General features: G+C 42.1%; 2 protein-coding genes across 2 annotated transcripts in view; one reads left to right on the top strand and one right to left on the bottom strand.

The window, feature by feature from the left end:
• The first annotated feature begins 2,009 nt into the window (after positions 1-2,009).
• Positions 2,010-7,359, top strand: il22ra2 (interleukin 22 receptor, alpha 2). Its single transcript, XM_032553407.1, has 6 exons — positions 2,010-2,554; positions 3,854-3,968; positions 5,001-5,185; positions 5,350-5,492; positions 6,720-6,876; positions 6,965-7,359. The coding sequence occupies exons 1-5, from the start codon at positions 2,488-2,490 to the stop codon at positions 6,864-6,866; spliced, it is 657 nt and encodes a 218-aa protein (XP_032409298.1). The 5' UTR covers positions 2,010-2,487; the 3' UTR covers positions 6,867-6,876; positions 6,965-7,359.
• Positions 7,360-7,651: 292 nt separating this feature from the next.
• The window catches only part of map3k21 (mitogen-activated protein kinase kinase kinase 21), a 29,163-nt gene continuing 21,307 nt past the window's right edge, over positions 7,652-15,507 (bottom strand). The window contains exons 5-10 of the mRNA XM_032553406.1: positions 15,183-15,423; positions 14,456-14,572; positions 13,333-13,483; positions 12,721-12,815; positions 10,827-11,642; positions 7,652-10,532 (exon numbers count right to left, since the gene is read on the bottom strand). Of these exons, the coding sequence (XP_032409297.1) occupies positions 10,186-10,532; positions 10,827-11,642; positions 12,721-12,815; positions 13,333-13,483; positions 14,456-14,572; positions 15,183-15,423 (1,767 nt within the window). The 3' untranslated portion in view covers positions 7,652-10,185. The remainder of the gene's footprint in view (positions 10,533-10,826; positions 11,643-12,720; positions 12,816-13,332; positions 13,484-14,455; positions 14,573-15,182; positions 15,424-15,507) is intronic.

Genomic DNA, 15,507 nt, shown 5'->3' with positions numbered 1-15,507 from the left:
CTCTCCTTCTTCACAACATTCTCCCTGATCTGTTCGTGTTCTTCTCTCTTCATGATGCTGTTAGATAAAATCAAGGCCTTTGCAGAACAACTGAGTTTATTCCGCTTTGGGTTTTATTTGGCCTCAAAAGGAGTTGCCTTATTTTAAAGATTTGTATTTGGGGATTAAAAAAAAAAAAGCTTAACTACTTTGATTACACATTAGTACATTAAAATGCACTGAGATTTGTGTGAATTCTTAAGCTGCAGTATATACTTTTTTTTTTTTTAGTTTTTTTACATACTTGTTAAAACTGTCATGATGATGTGACAGTATAAGACAGATAATCTGTCGAAAGATCGATTTCTTCCTCCACCTCCTTCCTGAGCTGCTATTACTGTCTGAAGAAACGCACCGCTCCCGACCAAAAGCAACCAATCAGAGCCAGGAAGAGGGTCTGCTGCTAAACGTGCTAAAGGCTGAGAAACGACTTAATGTTACAGAAAAAACTGTTTATCTGTCCTCATTGTTGGCAATGCTAACTAGCGTAGCATTCATAAAAGGCTATGCTAGCTACAGCTACAAGGCAGGTGGAGGCTTGGGGAGGATGAGCAGCACCACATGTAGCTGCTGTCAAGACAACTGCATCTGGTTTATTGTTTTTTTGATGTTTGGTTTAAGGTGGCAGTAGTTAAAGTTGATTTAATATTAAACATTAAGTTTAACATGTGTGGTAGTTTTAGTAAATTTGTGTTGATGCTCATTAAGTTCGGTTAAGTGTACATTCAAATGTGGGGGGAACATTTATTTTGTTCCACGGACCATGTGTTGCCCAGGGAAGAGCCACATGGGGCATTCAAGCTCAAGAAGCTGATCGCTAGAAATTAAACTTTATTCTTCTGGAGTCAATGCGGGTAAAGAGGTACGGTTTTGTTTATTTGTATCTTTTATTCATGTAAATACTCCATTTATTGTGAACTGATTTGGGTTTGTGTTACCTTTTGTTTTTAGTTCTGACGGCATTTTTGGCGACTTCGTAAGACGTGACCACAATAAATGGCTGTAGAAACCAAGAACTGCATTAAGCCTCCAGAGGAGTAACACCACACAAGATAGTGATTGACAGCGCTAAGACCCGCCTCCTGGCTCTGATTGGTTGTTTCTAGTTAGCTGGACGAAGGAAAGGAGCTACTTTTTCTCACAATTGTCTCATACAGTCACAAGTTCAACAAATGAGTAAAAAAAAATTGTTTTTTATAGTTGTGTACTGACATGAGTGTCCTAATAAGGCCTAGTACAACCAAAACCATAAATAGGGTATAATATTCCTCAGAACAGTTCAACCTCATTATAATTTTAGAAGCCGCTATTAATAGTTTACTAGCATAAAATACTCAAATAGGACCGAAACAAAGAGGAAACAGGAAGTTCAAGACGGGACGCCACTCTTCTCCGTTTTGTTTCAGCTGCTAAGAGCAAACATTGACTATGCAACTCGTTTCTCGTAAGCAGAGAGGGTTTCCTAATAAACCGACTGAACCGCAGGCACCTTTAATACAATACCTGTAACAGATCGAGTCAGAGATCAGGTGGTTACTTCTTCAAAACCGAACAGGACAAACTGGAGTCTGGTTCCAGATGTACAGACTTCAAAACTCGTATTTCACCAAAAACCAGCTCGTATTTACACGTGAAGGGGGAAAAAAGATGGGTTATATCGCACCTCTATGAGGGCTTAATATGAACAATATCAACACGTTTGTTGTTTATTTGAGTAGCGGCAATAATATCGAGCACTAGCATTTGTAGCCTTAGCTAACCGTTGCATGTTAGCTAGCCACGTCCATATATGAACACAAACACTTTAGTGCCTGTTTGCTGAAAAATTGCTGCGTATGAAATCAAAGTAAATTGTTTTTAAACAAGTTCTGAATTATTTCTGTTTTGTTTTTTTTTTTAACTTTTTTATTTTAGCCACATATTTTCGGCCCCCCACCCCGGCCATGCAGAGTATCAGAAAGAGCAGGAGCTTCTTAAAGAGACAGAGGCCCAATTTCAATGTACAAAGTCAAATTTCATTTAAGCCACGTTTGAAAAGTACAGCATCTTATCTTGACTGAGATAAAATGGCACTATGTGCCTGGAAAATACATAAAACAGATTTACAGATAAACTAACAATGAAATAAATTCAGTCAGGCTTGGCTAAGAGTGATTCTAATGGATTCCATAATCTGAATTACTCATCGTTTATGGTATTAAAATCTGATTTTTGAACTTCTGAAAACAAAAACAGGAAAAAAAAAACATGACAGGTGATCCATGACTATTATTTTTCTGATGAGGAATTACACATCAAACAATTTTTTTAAAAAAAGAGAAAGAGAGAGAGGGGAATAAGTGCAAAGGCGCAATAAAGGGGGCAGGGCAACGTGGCATTTAGAAGGGGGAAGTGGAGCGGCGTTAAAGGGGACGGGGGCAGCGTCTACGTCGTGAGTGTTTGGCTTTCATGGAGCGCGTCGGCAACATGAACCGCCTGCTGCTGGGAGCCCTGCTGCTGCGTGTCACAGCTCAAGGTAACCTCCGCTCTCATCCTCATCCTCCGCCTCATCATCATCATTTTCTTTTTAATCTCATTTCATCACAGAGCTTCAGCCGCTTTGGGGAAAACACCAAAGTTGAATTTGAGACATCCTGGCTGAGATTGATGGCTGCGATGTCAATATTTTCCTTCAAATCTAGTTTTGTTACACAGATGTGGAAAACATTGTAGTACATTTCTTTTACAGCATTTACTGTTTTTTTGGGGTTTTTTTTTGCTAGATCCTGAGAGACAGAGAAGGTCAGTGATGGTCAGTAGGCAGTCAAACCTGTTGGCTGTCGGCTGTGTTTGTCATAAACATTCACTTTGTTTTTGAAAGGGGCCACATGGCATTCACTGCAAACAAGAAGCGGCAAATTAAACCGAATTTGTTCTGTTTTTCTCTTTTGCTTTTCTGCTGCAGTACCTTTGCAGCAGTCACGCCTTTCAATTTACCGATTTATCACTGATGCAATCCGAGGTTTTCCTACAAAATATGAATTCTGGCTTTGTAATTTGAGTAAAAAATATGAGTTGATAGCTTTTTTAAAAAAAAAATGTATTGCCCATTACCAGTCGTCAAAAATCATCCTAAGGAGGAAAAAAAAAAAAGTTAAAAGACTTTTAGAAACTTGAGATTCTTCTTCTCCAGTGAAGCCTGATGACAGAAATGCGATTCTCGTTACCCAGCAGTGTTTGTTTTGGGTGATTTCCTCCTGACCTTTTCCTCTCAGGAAGCCTCTTCCCCTCTAAACAAGTCCAGCAGGTTTTTGTTTTTTCCACTTAAAACCCAAAGACATCACTTTGAGCCGGTCAAGAAAACTGCACAACTCTGTAAACTTTCCCTCCAGTTTTGTCTCACTTCAAATTGAGTTACTCTGTTAAACAAACACAAAAATCTGTGTTGAATTAAGTACAAAAAAAAAGTGTTCAATTCAACAATGGTGTCCCAGGAGATAATAAAAGGTTTCATTAAAGAGATGTTTAGAAATTAGCTGGTAAATAAAACTAAAACTGGAGTTAGTTTTTGAAGAAGAGGCTTCGATTTCAGTTGCATGTTTTCCTTTATCCTCCTCTTTGTCTGCCATCATTACTCCATCATGCTGGCTGCCAAATTTAGCGATTGTGCGGCACTTACAATGAGAAATCAAACCAATCAAACACTGACATTGCGATGCGTCTGCAGGTCGACATGCTGCTCAGTTCTACGTCTTGGCGATAAACTCCTCCGAACATCATTTATTAACTCGTCTCTCTCATCTGAGCTGCTAAAATGTGACTTCCTGTGTTGCAGAGATGCTGGCTCCACCTGGACAGGTGAGGTTCGAGTCCACAGACTTCAAGCACATCCTGCACTGGGCCGCGCCCACAAACAGCTCCTGCCTGCAGTACCACGTCCAGTATAAGATGTAAGAGCTCTCACACACACACACACACACGCGCACACACCCACACACACACACACGCCCACACACACACACAGTCAGATGGATTCCTTCTGCTGTTTCAGCCTTTTGATCTGCTCAACTAGGGAAAAAAAGGAAGATTTTTTTATGGGATTTTTCTCTCGTTTTATTTCTTTAAAAGGATTTTTTTTGTTTTAAATCTTAAGTTTTCTCACCAAGAGTAAAATATGACAAAGGACTTCTTCTCTCCATGAACACGCATGTGTTTTTGGACCAGTATGAAAATGTACATTTTAGAAACAAAGCTGCATAAAAACCCACCAGCAGAGGGAGCTCCTCCTCCAACACCTTAACTGACCTATAACCTTTAACTGTGCGTGTTGTTGGCCTAATCTCTTCCAGATCAGGATTAGAAGAGCTCTTAAAAGTTGCTAAAAGTGAATATAAGATGAGGAAGCTAGCGTGCTAGAATACGTTTCCTCTTATTTTATTAGTTTTAACTATCAGGCTGGCAAATCAAAATTCAACTATATGGTATAACTAAATGCACCTTGACCTTCAGTGTTTTTTGCACAAATACGTACACAAATCTTTTTTTTTTTCTTCTCGCATCAACAGATTTACTCTGTAAAATGTCGAAAAATCGGGTATTGATCTGCTACAAGTTAAATGAATAGTTCTATTTTGGTGGGATTTTGTGGAATAGTTATTTGTAGTCAACATCCTACCTGTGCTAGGCATTTGTTCAGAATGACCCCAGTTTGAAGAACTCAAGCAGACTGGAACCAGTTAAAGCCCAGACTGTATCTGAAACAACTCAAACTTCAGAAAGGTTGCTGCAGCTTAGCGTTTTAGGTTTTTATGCCGACTTGAGTCGGATCATCAGGTCCATTCGACTTAAAGTGTAAACATCCATTCACCTGCTTTCTGTTTTTACAACCCGTTTAAACCAACGAGTCTTCAGCGGCCAAACCAACTCCGACTTTGGAGGTTTTTCCAAGTCGTCTGACGGAAATCTCCGCTGACCTCTCACAGATACGGCGAGCTGGACTGGCTGAACGTCAGCAACTGTCAGGGCATCCAGAGGCACCACTGTGACCTCAGCGCCGCCACCTCCGACGTCAGAGAGTGGTACTACGCCCGGGTGCGAGTGTCGTGTGCGGCCACCGGCAGCAAATCGGCCTGGGCCATGTCCCGCAGATTCAGCCCCCGCTGGGACAGTAAGCGCTGACCCTCCTCTTTAACGTCATCTCCTTTATTCTATTTTGTTTGTCTAATTATTTCGGGAAAAGATGAAAAATGTAGTTTTTTTTTGTTGCTTTCTCTTACGTTTTTGAAGTTAAAAACCAAGTAATTGTAATGACCATTGACTGTGTCTCTGCAGCCAAAGTCAGCCCCCCCTCAGTGAGGCTGAACTCGTCCAAACAGGGCCTTGTGGTCCAAGTGAAAGCCTCCAGAGTGTTGATGCGCAAGGTGCACAACGGTGTGGACAACAACATCTACGTCGTCCACCCCGGCGGAAAGGAGGTAAGGGAACCCACACAGATTATTACCCATAATCTCTGGGCCTCTTCAGTTTTACCCCAAATCTGCCAGATTGTTATTAAAACATTTTTTGTACACTGAGCCCTGAGAAATGACTAACGTCGCTTCATTAGTTGAGATGATTCTACAAAATTCTGACTCATGGGTTGCGCCACGCTTTTCCGATTTGCATTTGCTGAAAGAAACCTGAAAATTTAGTCATGGATTTAATAGAAAAGTCCAAAAGTGAATATTTGACCCAAATTGATAAAAGAAAAAGAAAAAAAAAAAAGAATAAAGCCTCCAAATGAAGATAAAAGAAATACATTTAATTATGTTTGAATTCTAACTACTCATTGCAAAAACACAAAATCTTAGCAAGTATGATTTTGTCCAGTTTCTAGTGCAAATTTCTTAGCACACTTGAAATATGACAAAACTAACTTACAAGTTACTTTCCAGCAAGTTATAGGAGCTTCCTTTAAAAGTCAATAATTTCTTCATATTGATAAAGAAAAAGTGCTTGTTCCATTCCTGGATTATTTCATTTATGAAATAGAATTTTTTTTTTTTTTACTATAAATGTAATAATCTGCCGATGGAACACGACAGTTTTCCCCATATTCTTACTTATAATCAAGACATTTTTCCCATATTGGAAATGGAGAAAATGTCTTGTTCCACTTGCAGATGATTTCACTTATAGTTAGCACTTTTTCACCAATACTAATGAATTACAGACTTAAAACAAACTCAACAAGCTCTTGCTGGAAAGTCACTTGGAAGTTAGTTTTGTCTTTTTCCAGGCGTAATAAGATATTTGCATTAGAAACTAGACCAAAAATACTTGGTAAGATTTAGTGTTTTTGCAGTGTATCATCTATGTTGCAGCTTTGCTTGCCAAGTGACTTTTATCATTTGAAGCCATTCAAATCTGTTACGTGACAAAACAGTCGCTGTCACAGATTCTGGGGGCAAAAACACAGATCAGATTCAAATAATGGACAAATCTAGGGCGACATTCGTCCAGTTGTGAAGGCAAAGAGGAAATAGAAAAGGCTGAGGCAGAAGAGGAAGAGTAGAGGTGTAAAAAGAACAACAATAACACAGAAAAAAAAGAAGAACCACCTGACCCGCTGCCCCAGTTTTCTCCCGCCGTCGCTTTGTGCTGTGCGCAGCGAGCGTGATGGCTGACGTGCGGCGCCTCTCTTTCCCCTCCTCCTCCTCCAGGAGGTTTACGAGGTGGCGAGCGGCTCCAAGCTGACTCTGACGGAACTGAAGCCCAGGACACACTACTGCGTCCAAGCACAGACCGTCATCCCCCGGCACATGAGGAGCAGCGATCGCAGCACCGCCAAGTGCATCACCACAGACTGATCACACGCAGGTCCGCTTCTGCACCAGAGAGATGTTATGTCCGTGAGAACGCGCCTGCAGAGTCTGACGGGTTTCCTTCTCTTTTTCTTCCTCTGCAGACGCCGGTTGACTCGAGTCGTCTCGTCATTTCAGTCCTCACCCCTACCTCCACGGCTGCAGTCACAGGTGTCTGAACTCGGAAAACTGGTGCGATTAATCGAATCTCTCGAGGAGCGTATTTTATTTAAAGTCTGTTGCTAAACTTGAAACTTTCTAAATTGACATTTTGGAGCATTTTCTGCTGAGGATCACTGTGAAATTCATTTCTTCTTGACATTGTTTTTGTGACTAAGTTTATATATTTTTTGGAAGCTGAAGCAAAACATGAAGTTTATTTTATCTACTGAAATATTTATGCACAAGTTGAACATATTTTGAGGAAGCAACCTTTAACATTTTGTTTTTGTCTCAAACACATGAGAACAAATGAACGTTCCTGGATGTTTTGGACACAACATTTAAAAAAACAACAACAAAAGACTACCAGAGCTTCTTGTTTGAGATTAAAAACTGGTGATGTTTTATACCTCATGTTTGTCCTGCATGCATCAACTCACTAATAAAAGGTTTCATTTCCTCTTTTAAAAGTCCATTTGTTTGCGTGTTCAGTTGTTGTGCTGCTGAAAGGTCAAAATCGTCTTGCAGAAGAGTTTTTTTTATTATGGAACATTCTCGTGTTTTGTCAAATTTAAAACCACAAAGTTGGTTGCATTTTAATACGACAAATAAAATAAAGAGGGTGACAATAGGCTTGATGTAGACTTTATTTAAAACGTTGACAAACATGATAACTCTTGATCGATCCGGCATGACATAACCAATACTGTCAGGATAAACACACACCGGAACAGATCTGAACCCAGTCAGTGTGATCGGTTGTCTTTAAAAAGAAAGAAAGAAGTTCTACACGGTTTGATCTCTTCACAGGCCTCTACGCTTCATCTCCTTCGTATAGCAGCAGGTTGAATTAGTGGTTTTTGGGTCTGAACGCAGAAAAATATCATTTCAAATCTGGTCCCCATCGCTGCCGTGGAAAACCGCCTCAGGAGAAAACATTCGCGACAAAGCGGCGCGTTATTTACAGACGGTTCTGAAAAACTGAAGAAAACCAGCTTGTGGACAGCACCTTTAACAGTTTAAGAGTCGGATACTTCACGTTCTACCAAAAAAAAAAAAAAAAAAATTCAAGACGCACGAACACATCAGGAAGACATTTACACCGTCTGGCAATTCAGACGCTTCTCTAAGTTCATCCTTTAGCCCTTCTCTAGGAAACTCAGCAAGACAACGAGTGAAACAAGTGAAGAGGGGCGTACGCACTTTTCAGTTACAGTTAAAAACTGATTCCGAGCTCTGGAGCATGTGCTGCGCAGGAAAGGCCTGGAGAGCGAAGCCTGCTGGGAAAGAGAGAGCCCTTCACAAGTCCCAAAATAAAACTGAATCTAAACGTCTCCAGACGTCTCTGAGCGCGATGGGACGAGTTTGTTCAGATGAAGAAAAATATTTTTACGTTTAAATAGACTTCACGATGCGAAACGGATACAACTGAATGTGGAAGTTATTCAATGTAACAGTTCAACAGGTTTATTCAGGTAAAATACACAATGCTTTAGTATTAAAAGGCACAGGCTTTACTGAGCACACTTTAAAAAACAGCTGCATTCAGGAATGTGTAGAAATAACACGAGTCCCTCAATAAAACAGAGTCTGACTTAAAACCGTGATTTGTTTCAGTAACTCAATTCAAAAGGTAGAATTCATGTGAGAGAGATTGCTTATTTTGATGACTACGGCTTAAAGCTAATGGAACTGAGTATAAAGTTTCTTGGGATTTTAAAATATTGCATAAGACCAATAATTAAAAAAAAGGACTGATGTGTTACTTTTATGAACACACACCATTGGATACGCCTCAGTAGGTCACTGCTAACAAAGCTGCCTGTTCAATGGATATTAATGGAAAGTTGAGTGGAGGGAAAAGTGTGGCAGTGCGAAAAAAAGGTGAAAAAGTAACAGCTTAGAAAAGGTTGTGAAGCCGTGTGGATACTAGTGTCATCTTCCAGCAGAACTTGACTTCTGCTAAAAACCACCAGTAACCATGGCAACATTGTGATTGACGCCCCTGCGAACTGGTCTGACCTGAACCCCACAGAGAAGCTGTGGAGTGTTGTCAAGATGAAGATGAATTAAGTGTATAAATAAACCGTAAAAACACAGACTAATAGTTAGACTGATATTTCTGCTTTCCAAATCCTTATGGAATATTTTTGAGACGTTTCATGAGCTCCAGGCCACAACCATCAAAATTTAAAATAAAAGCTTGAGTGTGTGTGTGTGTGTGAGATGACTCTGTAAGAGTTGAACGTTTTGAATTCCCCATTACAGACGCAGCTCATGCGTTCATGTTTCAACCAATCAGCTCTCGTTGGGTTACTGCTTTAATTAAACTTAGTTTATCCGATGTGAAAAATCTGCTTTAGTGTGCAGAGAACCAGAAAAAAAACCCATCTATAAATACATAAGCAGCAACATTTTTCTTTTTTTTTTTTTTACAAGAATAGAGTCCATGTCTGCTTTGTAAGACTTCCAGTGATTTTCTACCTGCATCTCTATAATCTTTAGGCCGTTCTGGGTGGAGCAACAGATGCTTCAGCTCTAGTACTGATAATGTAACCTGCCCTTAGTGCGCAGACTGAGCTGACAGTCGTAAAACATGTTTGCAATAGAAAACAACAGCAGCATTAGGCTGACAGTAGGTAAAAAGTTATATTTACAAACATTGCCTTTTTTTTTTTTTCTTCCTTTTTTTTGTGAACATTTTAAGTTTACATGCACGATTCTTAAGTGAGAAAATAAATCTACGAGCCTGATGACGCAGCTGTGAAACGGAGGTGGAATGTATGTCCTGCTGCCCGCTATAACTCAGTTCATATTAAATTACCGATAAAAATAAATAAAAAGGTGATTTGAGTTGGGAGAGATGCAGCGGCGGTCAACGTTGAGCTGCAACGACGTACGGAGGGGAGGGCGGGGTAACGACAGGGGCGAGGTTAGAGGTCAGAGTCTGTTCTGGAAACATGGCCGTGTTTAAGGCGGTTCTTTTAGAGCACTGTGACACCCCAACGTCACTTTGCTCAGGCACTAAGAAAAAAAACCCCAACCTTTTTTCTATGGTGCTTTTAGAGACAAAAAGGAACAAAGGCAGCGTACGTCTAAAACCCCCCAGCTACTCTCTACAGCCTGCCTCGCTCAGCTCAGAGCAGGTCAAAGCTCCAGGCTCCTAGGAGAAAAACTCTTTCTCCAGCTCAAACATGGAGGGCCGTGCTGGGGAGCTCTGGATGCGGCAGAGCGGCACGGTGCAGTCCCGCTTCTGCCCCTCTGTGTCCATGTCGAGCAGCGAGCAGCCCACCTCCGAGGACAGCACCACGTTCAGGTCCTGGGCCGTTTTCTCCCCGGAATAGTGACCCAGGGAGTAGCTCTTGTTGCGGCCCCGCAGCAGGGCCCAGGCGTGGGGCTTGGCCCGGAACGACACGGGCCTCTGCCGCGGGACGGCGTCTCCGTTGACCGGTTTTTCCTCCTTCTCCTGCTTCCTCTGAGCAGCAGGTGGCGCCGGAGGGCCATTGTGGGCTGTGAACAGAGAGAACAGTCAGATAAACCCGAGCATGCTAACTTCCCCCAGCTTTGCACTGCAAAAAAACACAACATGTTGTCAAGTGCAAATGTTTTAGTACACTGGAAACGAGACAAAATTAATATCTAATAACTAATATCCATAATATGAAAAAGTACTAGTTTTAAGTACTTTTCCTATAAATCAAACAAAACTTTTTAATGTCTTCATTCACTGGCAGATTAGCTCTAGAAACTAGACCGAAACTACTCTAAGATTAGTGTTTCTGCCAGGCGGTGTGTGCTCCTCACTGTTGTGGTTGGTGGTGTACTTCTTCCTGCGCAGTCGTGTTCCTGTGTTGTGGTTGCTCTGCTCTGGGGGCCGACTCCGACTTTGCTCTGCCTTCTGGGTTTCAGCTGCAGGCTTGTTGCTCTGGCTTTTTACAGTTGCTGCTCTGACGGGTCGGGACGTTTCTGAGTTGTGATCGCTCACCGCAGGCTCGGCCTTCCCAGGACTCGGTTCCGACACCTCAGCCTCCGGCTGTAAGAGGCACTTGGTGGAGTTGCACTCCATGATGGCCAACATTGAGACGAGGTTCACCGGCGGGGCGCCGGCGCCGTTTGAAGACGTGTCTTCTTTACGGGAGCGGCCGCCCGGCGGGGAGGTGCTGCGGCGGAACCGGGTTGCACGCTGAAACAGGCCCTCCTTCTTCTTCTTCTCCTCTTTTGGGGTCTCGCACTCCTCAGGAGGAGCTGAGGTCCTGATGGCCTCTCTAATGTCGTAACCCAGGACCACGGAGGCCAGCAGCGAGCCGCAGCCGTACAGCGCAAAGTCGGTCTTCCGTCGCGCCGACGCCCTCTTCAGGCTGTTGGTGGGGGTCAGCTGAGGGGTTGTGGAGGTGGAAGAGGTGGACGTGGTGGTGCAGGGGTCTTCCGGAGTCTCTGGGGGACTTCCTGCACCGACCCCGGCATCGCCCGGTCCGCCGTTCCCTCCGGGGCTCTGAGGCTGCGTCTCGTCCCTCCACAGAGGAAGGTCGATGTAAACCTGGTTGGGGAACTTGAGCTGCTTTGGTTTGGAGCTGCTGTCAGGACATTCCTGGGGGAACGCTTCCTCCCTGCCTGCTCCCGCTGAAAACAAACACACGACTGGTCAAATGTAATCAAAACAAGGAAAAAGTTTGTTTCTTTTTCTTTTTGCAAATAAAGTCTTAATGGTTTGCTGTACATTTGCTCTCCTCATTGGCGTTCCAGACACCATTCTGTTGGGGTGTGTTTCTACGAGCCCATTTAGAAACTCATGTTGTGCCGAAACAACTCCACTAATTAGTCCAAACTCAAAGTCTATGGACATTAACTTTCGTTTTACGCCACAAATTTTCTATTGGATTCAGGTCTGGACTTTAACTGGGCCACATGAGGAGGCTTCTAACAGGTTTTCTTCAGCCTTGTGAAGAAAAGTACCACAACAAGACACTGCTGCCACTGGTAACAATGGGGTTTGGGGACCACAACTGCTTTAACTTGAGTTCAAACACCAAATATACCTTAATCATCATTAATAAACAGTGGACACCATCTTGGCATTACCACAGCAGCCAACATCTACGGGCTTTCTCATCTCCACTTGGCCAATCAGCACCAAAGAGAATGAATGGCCTTCCTGGATTGGCTGCTTTGCCAACGCCAGCTAACGGCGGGTCAAGTAGCATTGGTGCTACAGCTTCCCATGCTGCATTTTCTTTAGAATATTTCAGATATTCTCCAGAGAAAAATCCGCAAATAGGCAAATTTTCCACAAATAATACGGCATGCCACAGAAAAGTCTGCAAATACTGAACCGCAAATAGGTGGGGGTCCACTGTGCGTTTCACCACGGGTGAAAGGCGATGAGATGCAGTGTTATTTACCAAACCAATAATTTTACATGCAAGACAAAATGTCTCGTTTTCATTTCATCTTCTGTGCGCTTGCTGTGTTGCTTGCATGGTTTACAACAAAACGCAAACGGACCCAAAGAAATAAACACTATGAGGTTCAAAATCTATTTCAAAAAGTATAAACAAAGTACACCCCAAAACCCACATAAATGTAAAAAAAATAAAATAAATAAATAAAGATTATAGCAATAAAGCTTTGCGTACCTGCTCTTTATCGTATGCTTTGAACACAAGTCCTGATAGTTTGTGGCTAACTGTCATCAGCTCACCTTGTTCGCCGAACAGAGCGGCGAGGGGAACAGACTTCTGGGACTTCAGCAGGCTGGTGGACCAGGGGTTACTGCCGTCTGACAGAGGACGCACCCTGAACCCAAAACACAGGAGACGGTGAAGACGAGTACCAGACGGACTGCAACACTGCAGGATCACTGAACAAGCTAAATGAGGCACATCTTATTTATCTATTACTTTAAAAATATTAATATTCCCACTTTATGTTTGAGTGAAATAAATAAGTAGAGAGAAAATAGTTGAAAAATGAGAGTTGTTTTTGGAGCCGGCTGCCCAGTGGAGAAAGGTCGTGGGTTCGAATCCCAGCTTGGAGTCTTTCTAGTTTGCATGTTGTTGCCTGAGCATGATTGGTTCCTCTCTGGGTCCAAACACGTGACTGCAGTCGGCTTAATCGCTCTTGGATACGAAAGATTTAAGTGGTTAAATGAAATAAGTTCCTAGTCGTGTCAACAACAGTTCAAAGGGAGAAGCTTTATCATCTGATTAGTTATTACTAAACTGACCTCCAGGTTGATGCAAAGTACAGAAAATGTTTGGGAACAACAACCAAATGTTCCCGTCACTGGGAGCTGGTTGTGTGTCAGTCTTACCTCTCAGCAGCAGCAGGTCTTTCTTTGCTCTGAACTGAACTGGGTCCCCAGGTTCTTCCTTTCTTCTTGATTCCTTTCTTCACATCGTCGAACTCCTCCGGCCTGAAGAGGGTGCTGCGGCCCCACGTACGGTTGCTCTCGTCTTGTGTGACTGACAACGGGAATTTCTACTTATTACAGACTCATAATTTTATTGTTGCAGAAACTGCACAAGAAACTACGAGGACATGTTAGGTTTTATTCTGTTAAACCAACAGTAATCTTTTAATAAAATCTCTAATGTCTATGTCGTCTTTAACTCTTGTCCTTACAAAAGGCCTGATTCAGTTTTTAAGAGCTAATTTGATTAATTTAAAGTATTTTTGTCATGTTCTTTTTAGTTACCTGAGAAAATACACATTGGTACCTTTTTTAAAACATTTTATTTAGTTAGAATAGAAAAGGTGTTTCAGTCTCATTAAGACTAGATAAATATAAGTCAAATATCTATAAACTTTGTATAAAATGATTAAAATTGACTTTACAAAACAGATTTTTTTAAACAAAAATAGAACACTTGTAATAAAACCTTTTAATTTGTTTGTTTGTGGCTGGACACAAAATTTATCCAACTTTCCAGCCTAAAAAAAAATAAAAACAGAATTTAATTTAATAATTAAAGAGAATATGGAAGAGATGAAACCTCATTATTCAATAAGCTTGTGTCCAGAAGAGAAAAAACTGTTGGTTGTGAAGTTTTAGGCCAATTTCTGGTTTCATACTGAATCATCTCGGTCAAAACTGATCCAGTGGATCTGCTCAACAATCTTCCTGCTCGCTCTGAATGTCTCCACCTCGCTGAAATGCACAAGAGGAATGTGCTCCTGTTATCACAAGGGCATTGCAGCGTGCCTAAAAGTCTTTATCAAACTGTTTAAACAACTGACTGCCTGCCTTTTGTCCCTCTCGGTTAAAAACAGCATCTGCGTGCTCGGCTCGCATAAACCTCTCGAAGAGCTGATGTGATTTTCTTTTTTCGTGATTTAATTTTTGAAAAAGAAGATCCGATTTAATCCAGGGAGCAACAGTTGGTCCTTAAACTTTCGGAGTTTGCATGGCCTGAGGAAGACGAAAGTGGACTCACGCTGAATGGCTCGCAGTCGGGGGATGAGCGTGGGGCTGCTGGGGGGAGAGGAGCTGTGAAGGCTGCGCCGCTTGTCCATGGAGGGCGACGCCTGCACTGTTATCTTGTGCTGGAAGTCTGCAGGATGCAACATGGACATGCAGGCGGGTGTAATTCACCAGGATTGACTCAGGGATTACACAAGAAGCATTCTTTGTAAAGGCAAATATTGTACAAGCTTGAGCAAAACTCTCAATTATAGAAAACCTCACAATGCTATAGTAAATAAACACAAGACGTCAGTAGCTGCATTTCCAGAGACAATATTGTTGCGCAAATTGGAATTGCAGCTTGATTGAAACAAGACAATTTTGGAAAAAAACATTAAAAAACACAACAAAACGTTTGTGCTCTAGGATGAGGTTGATTTTCGGCTGTATTTGGCAAAACTGAAATTTAAACACTTGTTTCGCATCACACGAGTCACATGATCAACAACTGGATGTCACTGCTAGCAGAAAAGACAAAAAAGGCGGCAGGAAGTGGTAGGAGGATGATGGTGTGGCATGTTTTTTAATGACTTACTCTTGTGTGATCTTAATTACCTTTTTTATTTATACACCACAATTGCGAAATTGTGTTTTTTTGAGATTAGTTTTGAACACATTTGTAATGGAAATGCACCTAATAAAATTTATTTATTTATTTTTTCAAACAGATAAAAAAAAAAAAAGACATTTACTCTCACCTGAGGGCAGACTGATGCGGTTTCCATCCTTCAGTTTGAGCCGGGAGCGTTTGAATTTGCCTTTCCTCTTCTTGACGTTGGGCTTGTCCTTGTTGAGCTGGAAGATGAGGATGTTGAGCTCTCTCTCCAACACGTTGATCTCCCGCTCCGCCAGCTGCTGCTCGCGGCGCTTCAGCAGCTCCTCCTGAGACTTCTGCTGCAGGGCGGCCCGCGTCAGCTCCTCTTCCCTGGAGCGCAGCTCCTGCACACAACCAGGCTTGAAGTGAAGGCGAGGCTGCCTGCTGCACTGCTAAAGAGCTATTTTATGAAACCAAGAAGATACAGT

The sequence above is a fragment of the Xiphophorus hellerii genome, chromosome 22 (genome assembly GCF_003331165.1).
Source record: "Xiphophorus hellerii strain 12219 chromosome 22, Xiphophorus_hellerii-4.1, whole genome shotgun sequence".
Taxonomy (NCBI): Eukaryota; Metazoa; Chordata; class Actinopteri; order Cyprinodontiformes; family Poeciliidae; genus Xiphophorus; species Xiphophorus hellerii.
This window is presented reverse-complemented; position numbering and strand designations above follow the sequence as displayed.

Bases quoted from the DNA above. Each gene is read 5' to 3' on its own strand.
- il22ra2 (XM_032553407.1), top strand. From the start codon at position 2,488: ATGGAGCGCGTCGGCAACATGAACCGCCTGCTGCTGGGAGCCCTGCTG. The intron at 2,555-3,853 runs GTAACCTCCGCT...CCTGTGTTGCAG, and splicing joins GCTGCGTGTCACAGCTCAAG to AGATGCTGGCTCCACCTGGA. The intron at 3,969-5,000 runs GTAAGAGCTCTC...GACCTCTCACAG, and splicing joins TACCACGTCCAGTATAAGAT to ATACGGCGAGCTGGACTGGC.